This window comes from Ambystoma mexicanum, chromosome 1q (assembly GCF_040938575.1).
Source record: "Ambystoma mexicanum isolate Mex_15411 chromosome 1q, UKY_AmexF1_1, whole genome shotgun sequence".
Classification (NCBI taxonomy): Eukaryota; Metazoa; Chordata; class Amphibia; order Caudata; family Ambystomatidae; genus Ambystoma; species Ambystoma mexicanum.
In genome coordinates, this window is record NC_090922.1 from 1525766947 (window position 1) to 1525785482 (window position 18536).

Here is an 18536-nt window from a genome sequence, read left to right on the forward strand (position 1 = left end):
AAACTATGAAGGGAGTCCAACTAGCAGATCAATTACTATTCTGCTGCCATATTCTCTGCTGTAATCATTACACTACATATGTAGAAGTAGCTCAGGACGTGTCTTACAGACAAGGGGCCACCAATGAGAGACTAACACTCATGTATTCTATATGTAGACATGTTCCCCAAATCCAATCGAACCTAGTCGATAGGTTTTTGTAATATGCCACGTAGGATGACATCATAGATGGCGCATATAGCATTATATAAACTAAGTATAACGAAGGAGCATTGTGATCCTGCATGCATTGATTTGATGAATGACGATTAACCCTGCCTTCCTTCATTGAGATAAAAGCAGTATTTTACCATTTCTTTGAGTCTGTCCGGTTATTTGGTCCAAGACATTTTATTGGTAATTCCATTGAGCACAAAGACGCTCAAGGTGCTAGAGCACAACTTCGCCTGCCAAGGCACCCAAGGTACTGTGACATGGAAGAGCATCTTCTGTCCTCAGGAACCATTCAGGGGTCCCAGATTCATCTTGAGTCTTGTTGGTCTGTGGCTTCCCAGGTACTTTGGGGTAGTGGGCCCTGTAGAAAAAGAAGCAGAGCATTATTGAACATATTTGGACTGGGCTGTAATATACAAGATATAGAACACCTTAACGTTTCCCTTACAGATTGCCCAGGTGGGGGTCCTCACACAGCATTGCCTCTCTACTTTAAAGAAAGCATTCTGCCAATGTTCCTTATCTAACCTGCCTTTCTACAGTGATGCCTATGCATTATGCAATGCCTTATGATTCCCATGCTTTTTAAGAACTGTCAGCAGTTGGTGCATTCTAAATTGAATCTAAAGCCATTTGTGCTACCACGTAGATGTGTATATATTTACTATTATTAGCATAGTATTGCCTGAGTACAAAGTGTGTTATTTATATATGTATATATTTACTTGCACCCTATTTTTTTGTATAAAACATCTGAGGTAGCACATAACAAAGTGTGCAGACATTCCTTTGTGTGGGGCTTGGAAATTCACTGTACTTAAGAACCAGCCTGCATCACCTCCTGAAAGATTCAGCCTGGCTGCTCGTCCAACGTTACCAATTGAGAGCCTTGGCTGAGGCACTCTGCGCCTCTACCACAACGGTATAGGTGGAATACATACAGATACCCCTCCAGTCTTTACACAGTCTTCACCCAGGAGCACTGCAGTGTAGAGGACTTCATCCAGAAGCAACACAGTGGGAAAGACCAGAGCTCTACAAGTTTCAAGAAAGATGACAAGTGGGAGCTTACTTGAGCCTGGGTGCAGCATCCCAGCTCATAGCAGGGCAGAGAGAGGAAGGAACCTGTGCGGTAGAGACCCAGCTCACAACAGGGCAAAGAGAGGAAGGAACCTGTGCGGTAGAGACCCAGCTCAAAGCATGGCAGAGAGATGAAGGAACCTGTGCTGTAAAGACCCAGCTCACAACTGGGCAGAGCGAGGAAGGAACCTGTGAGGTAGAGACCCAGCTCAAAGCATGGTGGAGAGAGGAAGAAACCTGTGAGGTACAGACCTAGCTCACAGCATGGTGGAGAGAAGAAGGAACCTGTGAGGTAGAGACAAATCTCACAGTCGGGCAGAAAGAGCAAGGAACCTGTGAGGTAGAGACCCAGCTCACAGCATGGCACAGATAGGAAGGGACCTGTGAGGTAGAGACCCAGCTCACAGCATGGTGGAGAGAGGAAGGAACCTGAGAGGTAGAGACCCAGCTCACAACAGAGCTAAGAGAAAAAGGAACCTGTGAGGTAGAGACTCATCTCACAGCATGGCACAGAGAGGAAGGTGCCTGTGAGGTAGAGACCCAGCTCACAGCATGGCACAGAGAGGAAGGCACCTGTGAGGTAGAGATCCAACTCATAGCAGGGCAGAGAGAGGAAGGAACCTGTGAGGTAGAGGCCTAGCTCACAGCAGGGCAGAGAGATGAAGGAACTTGTTAAATAGAGACATAGCTCACAGTATAACGGAGGGTGGTAGGAACCTGTGAGTTAGAGAGACCCAGCTCACAGCATGGTGGAGAGAGGAAGGAACCTGAGAAGTAGAGACCCAGCTCACAACAGAGCTGAGAGAAGAAGGAACCTGTGAGGTAGAGAATCAGCTCAGCACTGGAGGGCATGAAGGGTAGAGACCCAGCTCACAGCAGGACCAAAAGAGCAAGGAACCTGTGAGGTAGAGACCCAGCTCACAGCAGGGCAGAGAGACGAAGGATCCTGTGAGGTAGAGACCCATCTCGCAGCATAGTGGAGAGAGGAAGGAACCTGTGAGGCAGGAAGGAACCCATGAGGTAGAGACCCAGCTCACAGCAGGGTTCAGAGAGGAAGGTACCTGTGAGATAAAGACCCAGCTCACAGCATGGCGGAGATAGTAAGGAAGCAGAGAGGTAGAGGCCCAGAACCTGAGAGGTAGAGACCTAGCTCACGGCAGGCAGAAAGAGCAAGGAACCTGTGAGGTAGAGACCCAGCTCACAGCAGGACAGAGAGATGAAGGAACCCGAGAGGTTGAGAGAAGAGGCCTGTGAGGTAGAGACCCAGCTCACAGCAGGGTTGAGAGAAGAAGGAACCTGTGAGGTAGAGACCCAGCTCACAGCAAGGTTGAGAGAGGAAGGAACCTGTGAGGTAGAGACATCGCTCAAAACAGGGAAGAGAGGGGAAGGAACATATGATGTAGAGACCCAACTCACAGCAGGGCAGAGAGATGAAGGAACCTGTGAGATAGAGAGAGGGAACCTGAGAGGTAGAGACCCATCTCACAGCATGGCACAGAGAGGAAGGTTCCTGTGAGGTAGAGGCCTAGCTCACAACATGGAAGAGACTGGAAGGAACCTGTGAGGTAGAGACATCACTCAAAACAGGGAAGAGAGGGGAAGGAACATATGATGTAGAGACCCAACTCACAGCAAGGCAGAGAGATGAAGGAACCTTTGAGGTAGAGAGAAGGAACCTGTGAGGTAGAGACCCAGCTCACAGCATGGCACAGAGAGGAAGGTGCCTGTGAGGTAGAGACCCAGCTCACAGCAAGGTTGAGAGAGGGAGGAACCTTTGAGGTAGAGACATCGCTCAAAACAGGGAAGTGAGGGGAAGGAACATATGATGTAGAGACCCAACTCACAGCAGGGCAGAGAGATGAAGGAACCTGTGAGGTAGAGAGAGGGAACCTGAGAGGTAGAGACCCATCTCACAGCATGGCACAGAGAGGAAGGTTCCTGTGAGGTAGAGGCCTAGCTCACAACATGGAAGAGACTGGAAGGACCCTGTGAGGTAGAGACCCAGCTCACAGCCGGGCTGAGAGAGGAAGGAACCTGTGTGGTAAAGACCCAGCCCACAGAATGGTAGAGAGGGGAAGGAACTTGTGAGGTAGAGATCCAACTTACAGCAGTGTGGATAAATGAAATGTAAAGACTGGAGGGTGGTATCTGTACTACTACCCTGTATATTTGTGGGGTAGAGGCACCCCAGCCGAGGCTCTCAATTGATAAACCGGGGTGAGCAACCAAGGCTGAGACTCAAAGGAGGTTATGCTGGCTGGTTCTTTTGTACAATGAATCCTCAAGCCCCCACAAAGGAATATCCACACACCATGTTATGTGCTAACACACTTCTTTCATTAACTAACATACAAGTTATGTGGATATATACAAATAAATAAGACTCATTGTTTACCCAGAAATCTAATCAAATAGTTAAGTCAATATATACAGTTCTATGTGGTACCACAGTTACCCTTAGACAGACCTTCCAGGATTTTGCGGCATGAAATGGCAAATTTTGCGGCATGAAATGGCAAATTTTGCAGCACAAACCTTTATTTATTGCGGCATTTTTGCGGGACATTTTGTATTAACTGGAGGGTGTAAGATTGCCACATTGCAGGAAATAGGTAGAGTGCAAGGCTAGAAGAGAGCCAGGGTATCATTATTATGTGTCTTTTGTATTAATTTAATAGGAAGAGTCCCAGATGTCTCTGGCTTGGCAGAACAGTGTTTGATTTGACTACATTTCTGGTTTAATGTTCATGCCTATTTAATAGTTTTAACTAAATTGATCATTATCAATTGTAATGCTGAAAATATTCCCCTTCTATGTTCTCCAATCCCCAAACACCCACACACATCTCACCAACTCTCCATCACAACTTACATTCCTTAACCTCTCACTCTGTCATACAAATACTCACGTGCTATGTCACACTGTCAAGTCACAATCTGCACTGCCCAGCCCCTGCCACACTCCAAATCATACTCCCAACTCACACCTTACACTCTACAATTCCTCCCTCAATATACAGTCCTTCATTCTATTGTGCTGCTTCTGCATCTTGCATCTTTTCTCCCATTCTATCACATTCTTCCCTCATCCTTTTTCCCAATCTGCAGCTCACTGCCTCTTTCTGGCCAACCGCTTCCTCTACTTTCTGTACCTCTGCTCGCTCTCAGATTTCTGGCCCACCGCATAACTGCTTCCTCTGCTCTCTTGTGCAGTACTTCCTCCTCTGACCCACTGCTCTTCCTCTGCTTTCTTGCCCATCACTTCACATCTCACCCATCACTCTCCCTCTCTCTCATAGTGTAACCATTTTTTTAATTTTTTTTTAAATGTAGATTTTGACCCAGTTCCTCAAATGATGGGGCATTTAAAAAAAGAACAGAGGATATGCTATTTTTAGACAACCCATTTTTGGAAATGAGCAGGTCACCTTATTCTCAAAGGTGACCGGCGCATTTCCACAGGCTTGAGCTGTAGCGCAAATTGTGCGCTGGCAGCTGCCTTGAATGGTGTTCTGGGTTGTTTGACCGAAGTGTAATTATTTGCGGCGGAATTGACCGTAGTCAATTTTGCTGCAAATTGATTTGCACTTCAGCCAAACAACCCAAAATGTACCTTTCACCACCACCCGACCCCCTCCCCTACTTAACTGCTTGGTCGCTGCCGCTTCCCCTGCAACCCTGCGGTGCCAGATCCGTCCCTCTAACCCGGGTCGGATCCGTCCCTCTAACGCGGGTCGGATCCGACTCTGCAGGGTCCTTTTTTCGTTATTTTCTTTTTTTTTCTGTCCCCGCCTCCAATTTTGAGGAAAAAGGGGAAAACACTTCTGCAACCACCCTAGACCAAAAATACTAAACAAGGGGAGCGGGTGACACCCCCGCAACACATGTTCAGTATTTATAAAAATCGATCGAATAGTACTGGACGTAATTGGTCAAATTGTAACATTCGATAGATTTTTGTCATCAAAATGGGCAGTACTTTGAATAGAATCGCTCTCCCGACAGTGTTCTGCAAGCTCCCAGCGCCTTTCACAGGGACAGGCACTCTAGGTGTCTGCCGCTGTAAAATGTGACCCAAAAAATGCATTTTTATCCTGTTTGAGGAACAGAAATGCAAGCGACTCAGCAGCGGTTCATACCTTAAAAGAAATGCATGACAGGGTCAGGAAAGACCCTGTCATGCAGTGGCAGCCCCACATCCCGTGCGCGTAGGGTTGCCAACAATTTCTGCACATTTAAAAGTGCATCTTGCTTGGAAATGAGGGATGTGCTTTTAAATTGACAGAAACGCCACTTTATTTGATCAAGGAGGTGAAAAAGGCCATCTGAATGGGCGCGCATATAAAATGTGCCCATTCATGTGTCCCTTGTGGGTTGGGCTGCAATTTTTGGGGCGCAAGTGATTTCATTTCTTGTGTAAATAAAAAAAAAAAAAGTTGAGAACCTGGCACCCTGAGTATTCTTTTTTTCAAAACAGTAATTTTTGCAGATTACTTAAAAAAAAAAATTAAAAAAAAAGTAATTTTTTTTTTTTTAAAGATGCTGTTTTTGCACAAAACGGCCATTTTTGCGGCATTTTGTGCAAAACGGCCGTTTTCGCGGCATTTTGCGGGATCGCAAAATCGCAATAAGCTGGAGGGTCTGCTTAGATTCAGTTATAATGCACCAACTGCTGGGAGTTATTAAAATTATTAGGCAATTTTTAACCTCATAGACATTATAGAAGAAATGTTAGCAATGCTTAGAACATTGGCCAAGTGCTTTCTTTGGGAATAAAAATGAATACTGTGTGAGGATCTCCCCACCTCAGCAACCTGTAAGAAAAAGGTAAGTTGTACTTTGCTCTTAAAACAATGACCAGCCCTTAAATATTCAGTCATTGTCTGCTTTTGTTTCTACATGTGCCACTACCCCCAAAGTACCTGGGAAGCCACAGGAAAATAGGATCCAAGATGAATCTGGGACCTTTGCATGAACCCTGAGGATGGAAGATGCTTTTCCTCGCCACAGTACCTTGGGTGCCCTGGAGGGTGAAGTGGTGAAGTTTCTCGATTTAACTCGGTGATACCCTTCAAGGATGGACAACGTCTGGAAAAAGGAGTCAATGGGACATCAGTGTCGAGTAGGAGCAGAGAACCAAGCAGTGTCAGAAAGGCAGCAGTGAAGGTCTGTCGCAGTGGCCTTCTTGGTCGGGTTGTTTCACGTGCTGTGCTATGTCTGACAAAGATGAAACTTGCTGCGGACCTCGACAATGCTTGGGAGGTGAAGATAAGTTATTTGGTTTCCATGGATGACCTTCGGTGGCGGCAGTGGCAGAAATAGTTGTCTGGTTTTGGTATTTGCGGTTCGGTTCCTCAGTGCTGCAGCCGCAGCACGGATGACAGGATGGTTTCTGGTGACTTGGACTCGAACAATGGACGTCTCTACCGGTCACCACCAATTTTGGACCCTCAGGACTCGATCTTTAGTTCGGAATGGCGGGTAATCCCCCGACAGGCATTTCTAAGCAGGCGGCAACACTGGACTTCTTCAGCCGTGGAAAAGTGGACAGATGTCACGATTGCAATGCCCCGTGAAGATTTCTTCAGTTTGTTGAAACTTGTCAAGCTCTGGACATCGGGCAGTACTATGCCAGAGCACCTCCTCTTCTAGCCGATACACAGCAATCTGGCCTCCCAGCGATCATGAACAGCCTCCGGATCCTGGATGACGCTGGTGTACCTCTTGGGCTCAAGATGTCCGGCAACTTCTCTTCAGGATGCATAAAGATACCTCTGCAGGACGGCAGGCACACAGTACTGGCTTCCAGGACACTTTGGGTGAAGGGCAGCAGTTGCACGATGTCCGCTCATTGCTACGGGAAAAGGTTGCCTGTCCAGTTCCTCTCTGGTTCAGTCCTTGAATCAGCACAGCAGCCTTTGGATTTGTTGATGAGGTGCAGCCTTTCAGAGCACACGCTGAATTATTTCCAGTTTTAGTCAGGGCTATCTCAGGCAGATCACAGGCATTTGACACACAACCACAACCAGACCCCCACAACACAGGATGCGATTGGACTCCTCTCTCCATTCATTCAGGTCCCACACCATGGGTGTACACAAAACAAGCAGTCCCTGGGAAGGCTCCTACCATTTTAGGAGGGGCAACCCTAGAGAAAGACATGGGGCCTCATTACACGGTAGGCAGAGGACCAAGGTGCTATTAGCACCAAAGTTCCATGCCGGTAAAATACCGGCACCGCCTTGGAGGAAAGGGGAATTACCGCCCTATTCCAAGGTTGGCGGGGCGGTAATTCCCCCTTCCCCCATTGCCCTTCCCCATTCCCATTTTTGCCCCATAGGGCTCTATGGGAATGGGGAAGGCGCTAATTACGGTGCCACAAATTGTGGTACCGTAATTAGCACCCTGGTCCCTTTGCGGGTTGGTTTTTAACGCCTGCTAAACAGCAGGCGTTAAAGTACCAACCCGCAAAGGGACCTCGTAGTAAGGCGGTAAGGGTTTACCGGTACCAGTGCCCTTACCGGTACCGGTAAACCCTTACCGCCGTCTGTGTAATGAGGCCCATGGTCTTTCCACGCAGTATCCAATCAGGGGAAGGGAATAGAACCCGGGCTTCTCAGGACTTTGAGAATCAAGAGGGAAAGGCAAAGGGTTACAGTGGCCATCTTGCCTTCGTTCAGGAATCCTGGGAGTTCCAAATATGTAGGACACCGGTGCCACTGTCAAGTCAGCATGGAACTGCCACCAACCCATACCCTGCTCTGTGGGCAACACTGGTGCCCAAAAACTAACACCCGGACCAGGGTGTAACCCCACCCATGAGTGCCATAAGGGTATCCCATGAGTCTTGGTTCACTAAAAACAACAATGAAGAGCTGCACTGACAGTGGTCCAAAATGGACTCCTGCGCACCAAAACACACACAAATGGATAAAGGAACGTTTCTGTGTAAGAACAGAGCAGGTGAATGTAAGACCCCAGCTAATATGAGTGTGGATAAAGGAATATGGCAGGGTAAAACCCCAGCTGACATCTTTGTAAATAACGGAACATGTGAGGGTTAGACTCCAGCTGACAGCAGTGTGCGTAAAGGAACATGTGAGGGTAAGTTCCCAGTTAACAGCAGTGTGGACAAAGGAACATGAGAGGGTAAAAGTTCATCTTACCGAAGTGTGCATAAGGGAACATGTGAGGATAGGTTCCGAGCGGACAGCAGTGTAGATGAACATATGAGGATGACAGCAGTGTGGATAAAGGAACGTGTGAGGGTAAGACTCCAGTTGACAGCAGTGTGGATAAAGGAACATGAGAGGGTAAAACTCCAGCTGACAGCAGTGTGGACAAGGGAACATGAGAGGGTAAAAGTCCATCTGACAGAAGTGTGGACAAAGGAACATGTGAGGGTAAGACTCCAGCTGGCTGCAGTGTGGATAAAGGAACATGAGAGGGTAAAAGTCCAGCTGACAGCAGTGTGGATAAAGGAACATGAGAGGGTAAAAGTCCAGCTGACAGCAATGTGGACAAAGGAACATGCGAGGGTAAGACTCCAGCTTATCGAAGTGTGCATAAGGGAACTTGTGAGGATAGGATCCGAGAGGACAGCAGTGTTGATAAACATATGAGGATGAGAGCAGTCTGGATAAAGGAACATTTGAGGGTAAGACTCCAGCTGACAGCAGTGTGGATAAAGGAACATGAGAGGATAAAACTCCAGCTGACAGCAGTGTGGACAAGGGACAATGAGAGGGTAAAAGTCCAGCTGACAGCAGTGTGGACAGAGGAACATGTGAGGGTAAGACTCCAGCTGGCAGCAGTGTGGATAAAGGAACATGAGAGGGTAAAAGTCCAGCTGACAGCAATGTGGACAAAGGAACATGTGACGGTAAGACTCCAGCTTACCGCAGTGTGCATAAGGGAACTTGTGAGGATCGGATCCGAGAGGACAGCAGTGTTGATAAACATATGAGGATGAGAGCTGTGTGGATAAAGGAACATGTGAGGGTAAGACTCCAGCTGACAGCAGTGTGGACAAGGAAACATGAGAGGGTAAAAGTCCAGCTGACAGCAATGTGGACAAAGGAACATGTGAGAGTAAGACTCCAGGTTACCGAAGTGTGCATAAGGGAACATGTGAGGATAGGTTCTGAGAGGTCAGCAGTGTTGATAAACATATGAGGATGAGAGCTGTGTGGATAAAGGAACATGTGAGGTTAAGACTCCAGCTGACAGCAATGTGGACAAAGGAACATGTGAGGGTAAGACTCCAGCTGACAGCAGTGTGCATAAGGGAACATGTGAGGGTAAGACTCCAGCTTACCGAAGTGTGCATAAAGGAACGTGTGAGGATAGGTTCCGAGCGGACAGCCGTGTAGATAAACATATGAGGATGAGAGCTGTGTGGACAAAGGAACATGTGAGGGTAAGACTCCAGCTTACCGAAGTGTGCATAAGGGAACGTGTGAGGATGGGTCCCGAGCGGACAGCAGTGTAGATAAACATATGAGGATGAGAGCTGTGTGGACAAAGGAACATGTGAGGGTAAGACTCCAGCTGACAGCAGTGTGGACAAAGGAACATGTGAGGGTAAGACTCCAGCTGGCAGCAGTGTGGATAAAGTAACATGTGAGGGTAAGACTCCAACTTACCGAAGTGTGCATAAGGGAACGTGTGAGGATAGTTTCCGAGCGGACAGCAGTGTAGATAAACATATGAGGATGAGAGCTGTGTGGATAAAGGAACATTTGAGGGTAAGACTCCAGCTGACAGCAGTGTGGATAAAGGAACATGAGAGGGTAAAACTCCAGCTGACAGCAGTGTGGACAAGGGAACATGAGAGGGTAAAAGTCCAGCTGACAGCAGTGTGGACAAAGGAACATGTGAGGGTAAGACTCCAGCTGGCAGCAGTGTGGACAAAGGAACATGTGAGGGTAAGACTCCAGCTGACAGCAGTGTGGATAAAGGAACATGTGAGGGTAAGACTCCAGCTTACCGAAGTGTGCATAAGGGAATATGTGAGGATAGGTTGCGAGCAGACAGCAGTGTAGATAAACATATGAGGATGAGAGCTGTGTGGATAAAGGAACATGTGAGGGTAAAGGTCCAGCTGACAGCAGTGTGGATAAAGGAACATGTGAGGTTAAGACTCCAGCTGACAGCAGTGTGGACAAGGGAACATGAGAGGGTAAAAGTCCAGCTGACAGCAATGTGGACAAAGGAACATGTGAGGGTAAGACTCCAGCTGGCAGCAGTGTGGATAAAGGAACATGAGAGGGTAAAAGTCCAGCTGACAGCAGTGTGGATAAAGGAACATGCGAGGTTAAGACTCCAGCTGACAGCAGTGTGGACAAGGGAACATGAGAGGGTAAAAGTCCAGCTGACAGCAGTGTGGACAAAGGAACATGTGAGGGTAAGACTCCAGCTGGCAGCAATGTGGATAAAGGAACATGAGAGGGTAAAAGTCCAGCTGACAGCAGTGTGGACAAAGGAACATGTGAGGGTAAGACTCCAGCTGACAGCAGTGTGCATAAGGGAACATGTGAGGGTAAGACTCCAGCTTACCGAAGTGTGCATAAGGGAACGTGTGAGGATAGGTCCCGAGCGGACAGCAGTGTAGATAAACATATGAGGATGAGAGCTGTGTGGACAAAGGAACATGTGAGGGTAAGACTCCAGCTGACAGCAGTGTGGACAAAGGAACATGTGAGGGTAAGACTCCAGCTGGCAGCAGTGTGGATAAAGTAACATGTGAGGGTAAGACTCCAACTTACCGAAGTGTGAATAAGGGAACGTGTGAGGATAGTTTCCGAGCGGACAGCAGTGTAGATAAACATATGAGGATGAGAGCTGTGTGGACAAAGGAACATGTGAGGGTAAGACTCCAGCTGACAGCAGTGTGGACAAAGGAACATGTGAGGGTAAGACTCCAGCTGGCAGCAGTGTGGATAAAGTAACATGTGAGGGTAAGACTCCAACTTACCGAAGTGTGCATAAGGGAACGTGTGAGGATAGTTTCCGAGCGGACAGCAGTGTAGATAAACATATGAGGATGAGAGCTGTGTGGATAAAGGAACATTTGAGGGTAAGACTCCAGCTGACAGCAGTGTGGATAAAGGAACATGAGAGGGTAAAAGTCCAGCTGATAGCAGTGTGGACAAAGGAACATGTGAGGGTAAGACTCCAGCTGGCAGCAGTGTGGATAAAGGAACATGAGAGGGTAAAAGTCCAGCTGACAGCAGTGTGGATAAAGGAACATGCAAGGTTAAGACTCCAGCTGACAGCAGTGTGGACAAGGGAACATGAGAGGGTAAAAGTCCAGCTGACAGCAATGTGGACAAAGGAACATGTGAGGGTAAGACTCCAGCTGGCAGCAGTGTGGATAAAGGAACATGAGAGGGTAAAAGTCCAGCTGACAGCAGTGTGGATAAAGGAACATGCGAGGTTAAGACTCCAGCTGACAGCAGTGTGGACAAGGGAACATGAGAGGGTAAAAGTCCAGCTGACAGCAGTGTGGACAAAGGAACATGTGAGGGTAAGACTCCAGCTGGCAGCAATGTGGATAAAGGAACATGAGAGGGTAAAAGTCCAGCTGACAGCAGTGTGGACAAAGGAACATGTGAGGGTAAGACTCCAGCTGACAGCAGTGTGCATAAGGGAACATGTGAGGGTAAGACTCCAGCTTACCGAAGTGTGCATAAGGGAACGTGTGAGGATAGGTCCCGAGCGGACAGCAGTGTAGATAAACATATGAGGATGAGAGCTGTGTGGATAAAGGAACATGAGAGGGTAAAAGTCCAGCTGACAGCAGTGTGGACAAAGGAACATGTGAGGGTAAGACTCCAGCTGATAGAAGTGTGGACAAAGGAACATGTGAGGGTAAGACTCCAGCTAACAGCAGTGTGGACAAAGGAACATGTGAGGGTAAGACTCCAGCTGATAGAAGTGTGGACAAAGGAACATGTGAGGGTAAGACTCCAGCTGACAGAAGTGTGGACAAAGGAACATGTGAGGGTAAGACTCCAGCTGACAGAAGTGTGGACAAAGGAACATGTGAGGGTAAGACTCCAGCTGGCTGCAGTGTGGATAAAGGAACATGTGAGGGTAAGACTCCAGCTTACCGAAGTGTGCATAAGGGAACGTGTGAGGATAGGTTCCGAGCGGACAGCAGTGTGGATAAACATATGAGGATGAGAGCTGTGTGGATAAAGGAACGTGTGAGGGTAAGACTCCAGCTGACAGCAGTGTGGATAAAGGAACATGAGAGGGTACAACTCCAGCTGACAGCAGTGTGGACAAAGGAACATGTGAGGGTAAGACTCCAGCTGACAGCAGTGTGGATAAAGGAACATGAGAGGGTACAACTCCAGCTGACAGCAGTGTGGACAAAGGAACATGTGAGGGTAAGACTCCAGCTGACAGCAGTGTGGACAAAGGAACATGTGAGGGTAAGACTCCAGCTGACAGCAGTGTGGACAAAGGAACATGTGAGGGTAAGACTCCAGTTGACAGCAGTGTGCATAAGGGAACATGTGAGGGTAAGACTCCAGCTTACCGAAGTGTGCATAAGGGAACGTGTGAGGATAGGTTCCGAGCGGACAGCAGTGTAGATAAACATATGAGGATGAGACCTGTGTGGATAAAGGAACATGTGAGGGTAAAAGTCCAGCTGACAGCAATGTGCATAAGGGAACATGTGAGGGTGAGACTCCAGCTGACAGCAGTGTGGACAAGGGAACATGAGAGGGTAAAAGTCCAGCTGACAGCAGTGTGGACAAAGGAACATGTGAGGGTAAGACTCCAGCTGGCAGCAGTGTGGACAAAGGAACATGTGAGGGTAAGACTCCAGCTGACAGCAGTGTGGATAAAGGAACATGTGAGGGTAAGACTCCAGCTTACCGAAGTGTGCATAAGGGAATATGTGAGGATAGGTTGCGAGCAGACAGCAGTGTAGATAAACATATGAGGATGAGAGCTGTGTGGATAAAGGAACATGTGAGGGTAAAGGTCCAGCTGACAGCAGTGTGGATAAAGGAACATGTGAGGTTAAGACTCCAGCTGACAGCAGTGTGGACAAGGGAACATGAGAGGGTAAAAGTCCAGCTGACAGCAATGTGGACAAAGGAACATGTGAGGGTAAGACTCCAGCTGGCAGCAGTGTGGATAAAGGAACATGAGAGGGTAAAAGTCCAGCTGACAGCAGTGTGGATAAAGGAACATGCGAGGTTAAGACTCCAGCTGACAGCAGTGTGGACAAGGGAACATGAGAGGGTAAAAGTCCAGCTGACAGCAGTGTGGACAAAGGAACATGTGAGGGTAAGACTCCAGCTGGCAGCAATGTGGATAAAGGAACATGAGAGGGTAAAAGTCCAGCTGACAGCAGTGTGGACAAAGGAACATGTGAGGGTAAGACTCCAGCTGACAGCAGTGTGCATAAGGGAACATGTGAGGGTAAGACTCCAGCTTACCGAAGTGTGCATAAGGGAACGTGTGAGGATAGGTCCCGAGCGGACAGCAGTGTAGATAAACATATGAGGATGAGAGCTGTGTGGACAAAGGAACATGTGAGGGTAAGACTCCAGCTGACAGCAGTGTGGACAAAGGAACATGTGAGGGTAAGACTCCAGCTGGCAGCAGTGTGGATAAAGTAACATGTGAGGGTAAGACTCCAACTTACCGAAGTGTGAATAAGGGAACGTGTGAGGATAGTTTCCGAGCGGACAGCAGTGTAGATAAACATATGAGGATGAGAGCTGTGTGGACAAAGGAACATGTGAGGGTAAGACTCCAGCTGACAGCAGTGTGGACAAAGGAACATGTGAGGGTAAGACTCCAGCTGGCAGCAGTGTGGATAAAGTAACATGTGAGGGTAAGACTCCAACTTACCGAAGTGTGCATAAGGGAACGTGTGAGGATAGTTTCCGAGCGGACAGCAGTGTAGATAAACATATGAGGATGAGAGCTGTGTGGATAAAGGAACATTTGAGGGTAAGACTCCAGCTGACAGCAGTGTGGATAAAGGAACATGAGAGGGTAAAAGTCCAGCTGATAGCAGTGTGGACAAAGGAACATGTGAGGGTAAGACTCCAGCTGGCAGCAGTGTGGATAAAGGAACATGAGAGGGTAAAAGTCCAGCTGACAGCAGTGTGGATAAAGGAACATGCAAGGTTAAGACTCCAGCTGACAGCAGTGTGGACAAGGGAACATGAGAGGGTAAAAGTCCAGCTGACAGCAATGTGGACAAAGGAACATGTGAGGGTAAGACTCCAGCTGGCAGCAGTGTGGATAAAGGAACATGAGAGGGTAAAAGTCCAGCTGACAGCAGTGTGGATAAAGGAACATGCGAGGTTAAGACTCCAGCTGACAGCAGTGTGGACAAGGGAACATGAGAGGGTAAAAGTCCAGCTGACAGCAGTGTGGACAAAGGAACATGTGAGGGTAAGACTCCAGCTGGCAGCAATGTGGATAAAGGAACATGAGAGGGTAAAAGTCCAGCTGACAGCAGTGTGGACAAAGGAACATGTGAGGGTAAGACTCCAGCTGACAGCAGTGTGCATAAGGGAACATGTGAGGGTAAGACTCCAGCTTACCGAAGTGTGCATAAGGGAACGTGTGAGGATAGGTCCCGAGCGGACAGCAGTGTAGATAAACATATGAGGATGAGAGCTGTGTGGATAAAGGAACATGAGAGGGTAAAAGTCCAGCTGACAGCAGTGTGGACAAAGGAACATGTGAGGGTAAGACTCCAGCTGATAGAAGTGTGGACAAAGGAACATGTGAGGGTAAGACTCCAGCTAACAGCAGTGTGGACAAAGGAACATGTGAGGGTAAGACTCCAGCTGATAGAAGTGTGGACAAAGGAACATGTGAGGGTAAGACTCCAGCTGACAGAAGTGTGGACAAAGGAACATGTGAGGGTAAGACTCCAGCTGACAGAAGTGTGGACAAAGGAACATGTGAGGGTAAGACTCCAGCTGGCTGCAGTGTGGATAAAGGAACATGTGAGGGTAAGACTCCAGCTTACCGAAGTGTGCATAAGGGAACGTGTGAGGATAGGTTCCGAGCGGACAGCAGTGTGGATAAACATATGAGGATGAGAGCTGTGTGGATAAAGGAACGTGTGAGGGTAAGACTCCAGCTGACAGCAGTGTGGATAAAGGAACATGAGAGGGTACAACTCCAGCTGACAGCAGTGTGGACAAAGGAACATGTGAGGGTAAGACTCCAGCTGACAGCAGTGTGGATAAAGGAACATGAGAGGGTACAACTCCAGCTGACAGCAGTGTGGACAAAGGAACATGTGAGGGTAAGACTCCAGCTGACAGCAGTGTGGACAAAGGAACATGTGAGGGTAAGACTCCAGCTGACAGCAGTGTGGACAAAGGAACATGTGAGGGTAAGACTCCAGTTGACAGCAGTGTGCATAAGGGAACATGTGAGGGTAAGACTCCAGCTTACCGAAGTGTGCATAAGGGAACGTGTGAGGATAGGTTCCGAGCGGACAGCAGTGTAGATAAACATATGAGGATGAGACCTGTGTGGATAAAGGAACATGTGAGGGTAAAAGTCCAGCTGACAGCAATGTGCATAAGGGAACATGTGAGGGTGAGACTCCAGCTGACAGCAGTGTGGATAAAGGAACATGAGAGGGTAAAAGTCCAGCTGACAGCAGTGTGGACAAAGGAACATGTGAGGGTAAAACTCCAGCTGACAGCAGTGTGCATAAGGGAACATGTGAGGGTGAGACTCCAGCTGACAGCAGTGTGGATAAAGGAACATGTGAGGGTGAGACTCCAGCTGACAGCAGTGTGCGTAAAGGAACATGTGAGGGTAAGTTCCCAGTTAACAGCAGTGTGGACAAAGGAACATGAGAGGGTAAAAGTTCATCTTACCGAAGTGTGCATAAGGGAACGTGTGAGGAGAGGTTCCGTGCGGACAGCAGTGTAGATAAACATATGAGGATGAAAGCAGTGTGGATAAAGGAACGTGTGAGGGTAAAAGTCCATCTGACAGCAGTGTGGATAAAGGAGCATGTGAGGGTAAGAACCCAGCTGCCAGCAGTGTGGAAACACGCGGAAACAGGAAAGGGGAGCCCTCATTTCAAAGAGGGGGCGCGACATGCTGGAAGGAAGAATCCCCACCATATGCAGAGGTGAAAGGAGGGGGTCTCCGTTTATGGTTGGGGAGTTAGATTGGGGCCCCTATCTTATTATGAGACGAAATTAAGACATCAAGTACTTACGTCATCCGTACTGTGTAACAATCTCCCCTCCCAAATGCAGCTTGCATTATTTTCTTGCACTGTGGAAAACAATAAGACAGTGACCTTAGCAGATTTCCTGAGCAAGTAAGTGTGTGCCAGCGGGGGCTGGGAGGGCTGCAGAGGCAAGGAAGGGGCGAATGAGAAGTATGACGGGATTGAGGAGAAAGTGAAAGGCGCAGCATGACAGGAAAGGGGCGTGAGAAGAGAGCGGGCAGAGTGGGGATAGGGCCGGAATAGAGAAGAGAGAGGGGGTGGCGACAGATAGAATGGCACGCACTTCGGATATAGTTTGGGGATGGAGAGAATGAGAATTCAGATTGGGTGCAGGAAAAGGAGGGGAACTGGTAGATGGGGAAGGAGATACTGGGATGACAGATGAGAAGAGTGCGTGAGTGGAGAGAGGCAAAGAAGAGAGCAAGGGATAGATAGGGCAGCGAGGACAGATAGTATGAAGATAGATGGGAAATGTGAGTGCGGGGGGAGAGGCAAAGAGAGAAGGGGCAGCGAGTACAGAGACATTGAGAACAGGCTAGAAGAGTGGGTGGTGAGAGGCAAAGAGACAGCATAGGAGAGATAGGCCAGTGAGGACAGAGACATTGAGAAGAGAAATGGGAAGAGTTGGGAGATGCAAATAAAAAACACATGAGTGATAGTGTAGGCTTTGGGGTCACGTGGCCTGACTGTGTCCCACATGCTTCAGGCTACCCTCAGCCACCTCCTCTACTTCGCTCATATCTGACTGTCTCTCCGCAATTCAGTCATGGCGTGCTGCAAACGACCTCAACGCCAGGAAGACTGACATCGTTTGCATTGGGACCCTTGTTCCTGCTTTCCCACTCTCACTCTGGCTGGCCTGCCTTGGCCCTGCGCCAGCACCCACCTGCGAGGCAAAAAACCTTGGGGTCATCTTCGACTCCACTCTCTCCTTCTCCGCTCACTTTTTGGACATCTATAAAAATTCCAACTACCAGCTGCAGCTCCTCAGAGGTACTCTTCCTTTTTTCACCTTTGCCCAGCGGCTCACTGTTCCCAGAGCCCTGGTTTTCTCTAGGCTGGACTACTGCAACAGCCTCTTTCTCAACTTCCCTGCCTCTGCTTTGCACCGTCTGCAACTCATCCAGAACAGTACTGTGAGACTTATCCTTCAGCACTCACCCAGGAACCACATCTCTCCGGTGCTGAAATCCATCCACTGGCTCCCCGTGCCTTCAAGGAGCAAGTTCATGACCCTCTGCATTGTCCACAAGGCTTTCTTAAGTTCTGAAAACTCCTTAAGACCTTCCTCTTCTCCTCTTTCTTCTCTCTCCCTCTGCCCTGCTAACCTCTCTCTCTGCACTATCCCTCCCTCCCTCCCTCCCTCCCAACAACACTGTTAATTGTATTATATGCACTTACTCTGCCTGTGAAGACTTGTATAGTTTAGTAATTCAAGGGCTCTGAATGATTGTTGTTTTTTTCTCCTTGTTCCCTCCCTCCTTGAGCGCTTTGAAATACTTGCCTTGTGTGTAGGCGTTTTACAAATAAACATTACCATACCATACCATGCCTCTGATCCTAAGTTCTGGAACTTTGAGGTTAAGTATCGCAGGTAGGAGCAACATATAGCGTGGCCTAGGCAAATGATATATGGAGCAGGGTGTGTTCATCCCAAAAGAGACTAGGCAGGAGAAAGCAGCCCTAGGCATTGAGAAGTATACTGGGTCGATCCGCAGTACCACCAAAGTGGCAGATTCCACAGAGGCTTTAACTAGGCTGGCGCTTAGACCCGGCAGTCTAAAAACACAGCCACCAAGCTGGCACTCAGACGGGCCCGTGGATCTTTGTCCCCAGACTTGATATGTCCTGCCGCTGTCTCTACCGCTCCTGTCCTTTCCCACGCCCTCTGCACGGCACTGGCTTCTCTCTAAAACTCAGGACATCCTGTCCTCTCTAGCCTCCTCTACCCTTCATCCCTTTACTCCCTGCTCTTCCTCCTCCTTCCTTCTCT

General features: G+C 48.4%; 1 protein-coding gene across 1 annotated transcript in view; it reads right to left on the reverse strand.

The window, feature by feature from the left end:
- Positions 1 to 429: 429 nt before the first annotated feature.
- The window catches only part of LOC138563357 (pneumococcal serine-rich repeat protein-like), a 186764-nt gene continuing 168657 nt past the window's right edge, over positions 430 to 18536 (reverse strand). Inside the window, exons 7-8 of the mRNA XM_069642840.1 lie at positions 16529 to 16587; positions 430 to 574 (exon numbers count right to left, since the gene is read on the reverse strand). Of these exons, the coding sequence (XP_069498941.1) occupies positions 430 to 574; positions 16529 to 16587 (204 nt within the window). The remainder of the gene's footprint in view (positions 575 to 16528; positions 16588 to 18536) is intronic.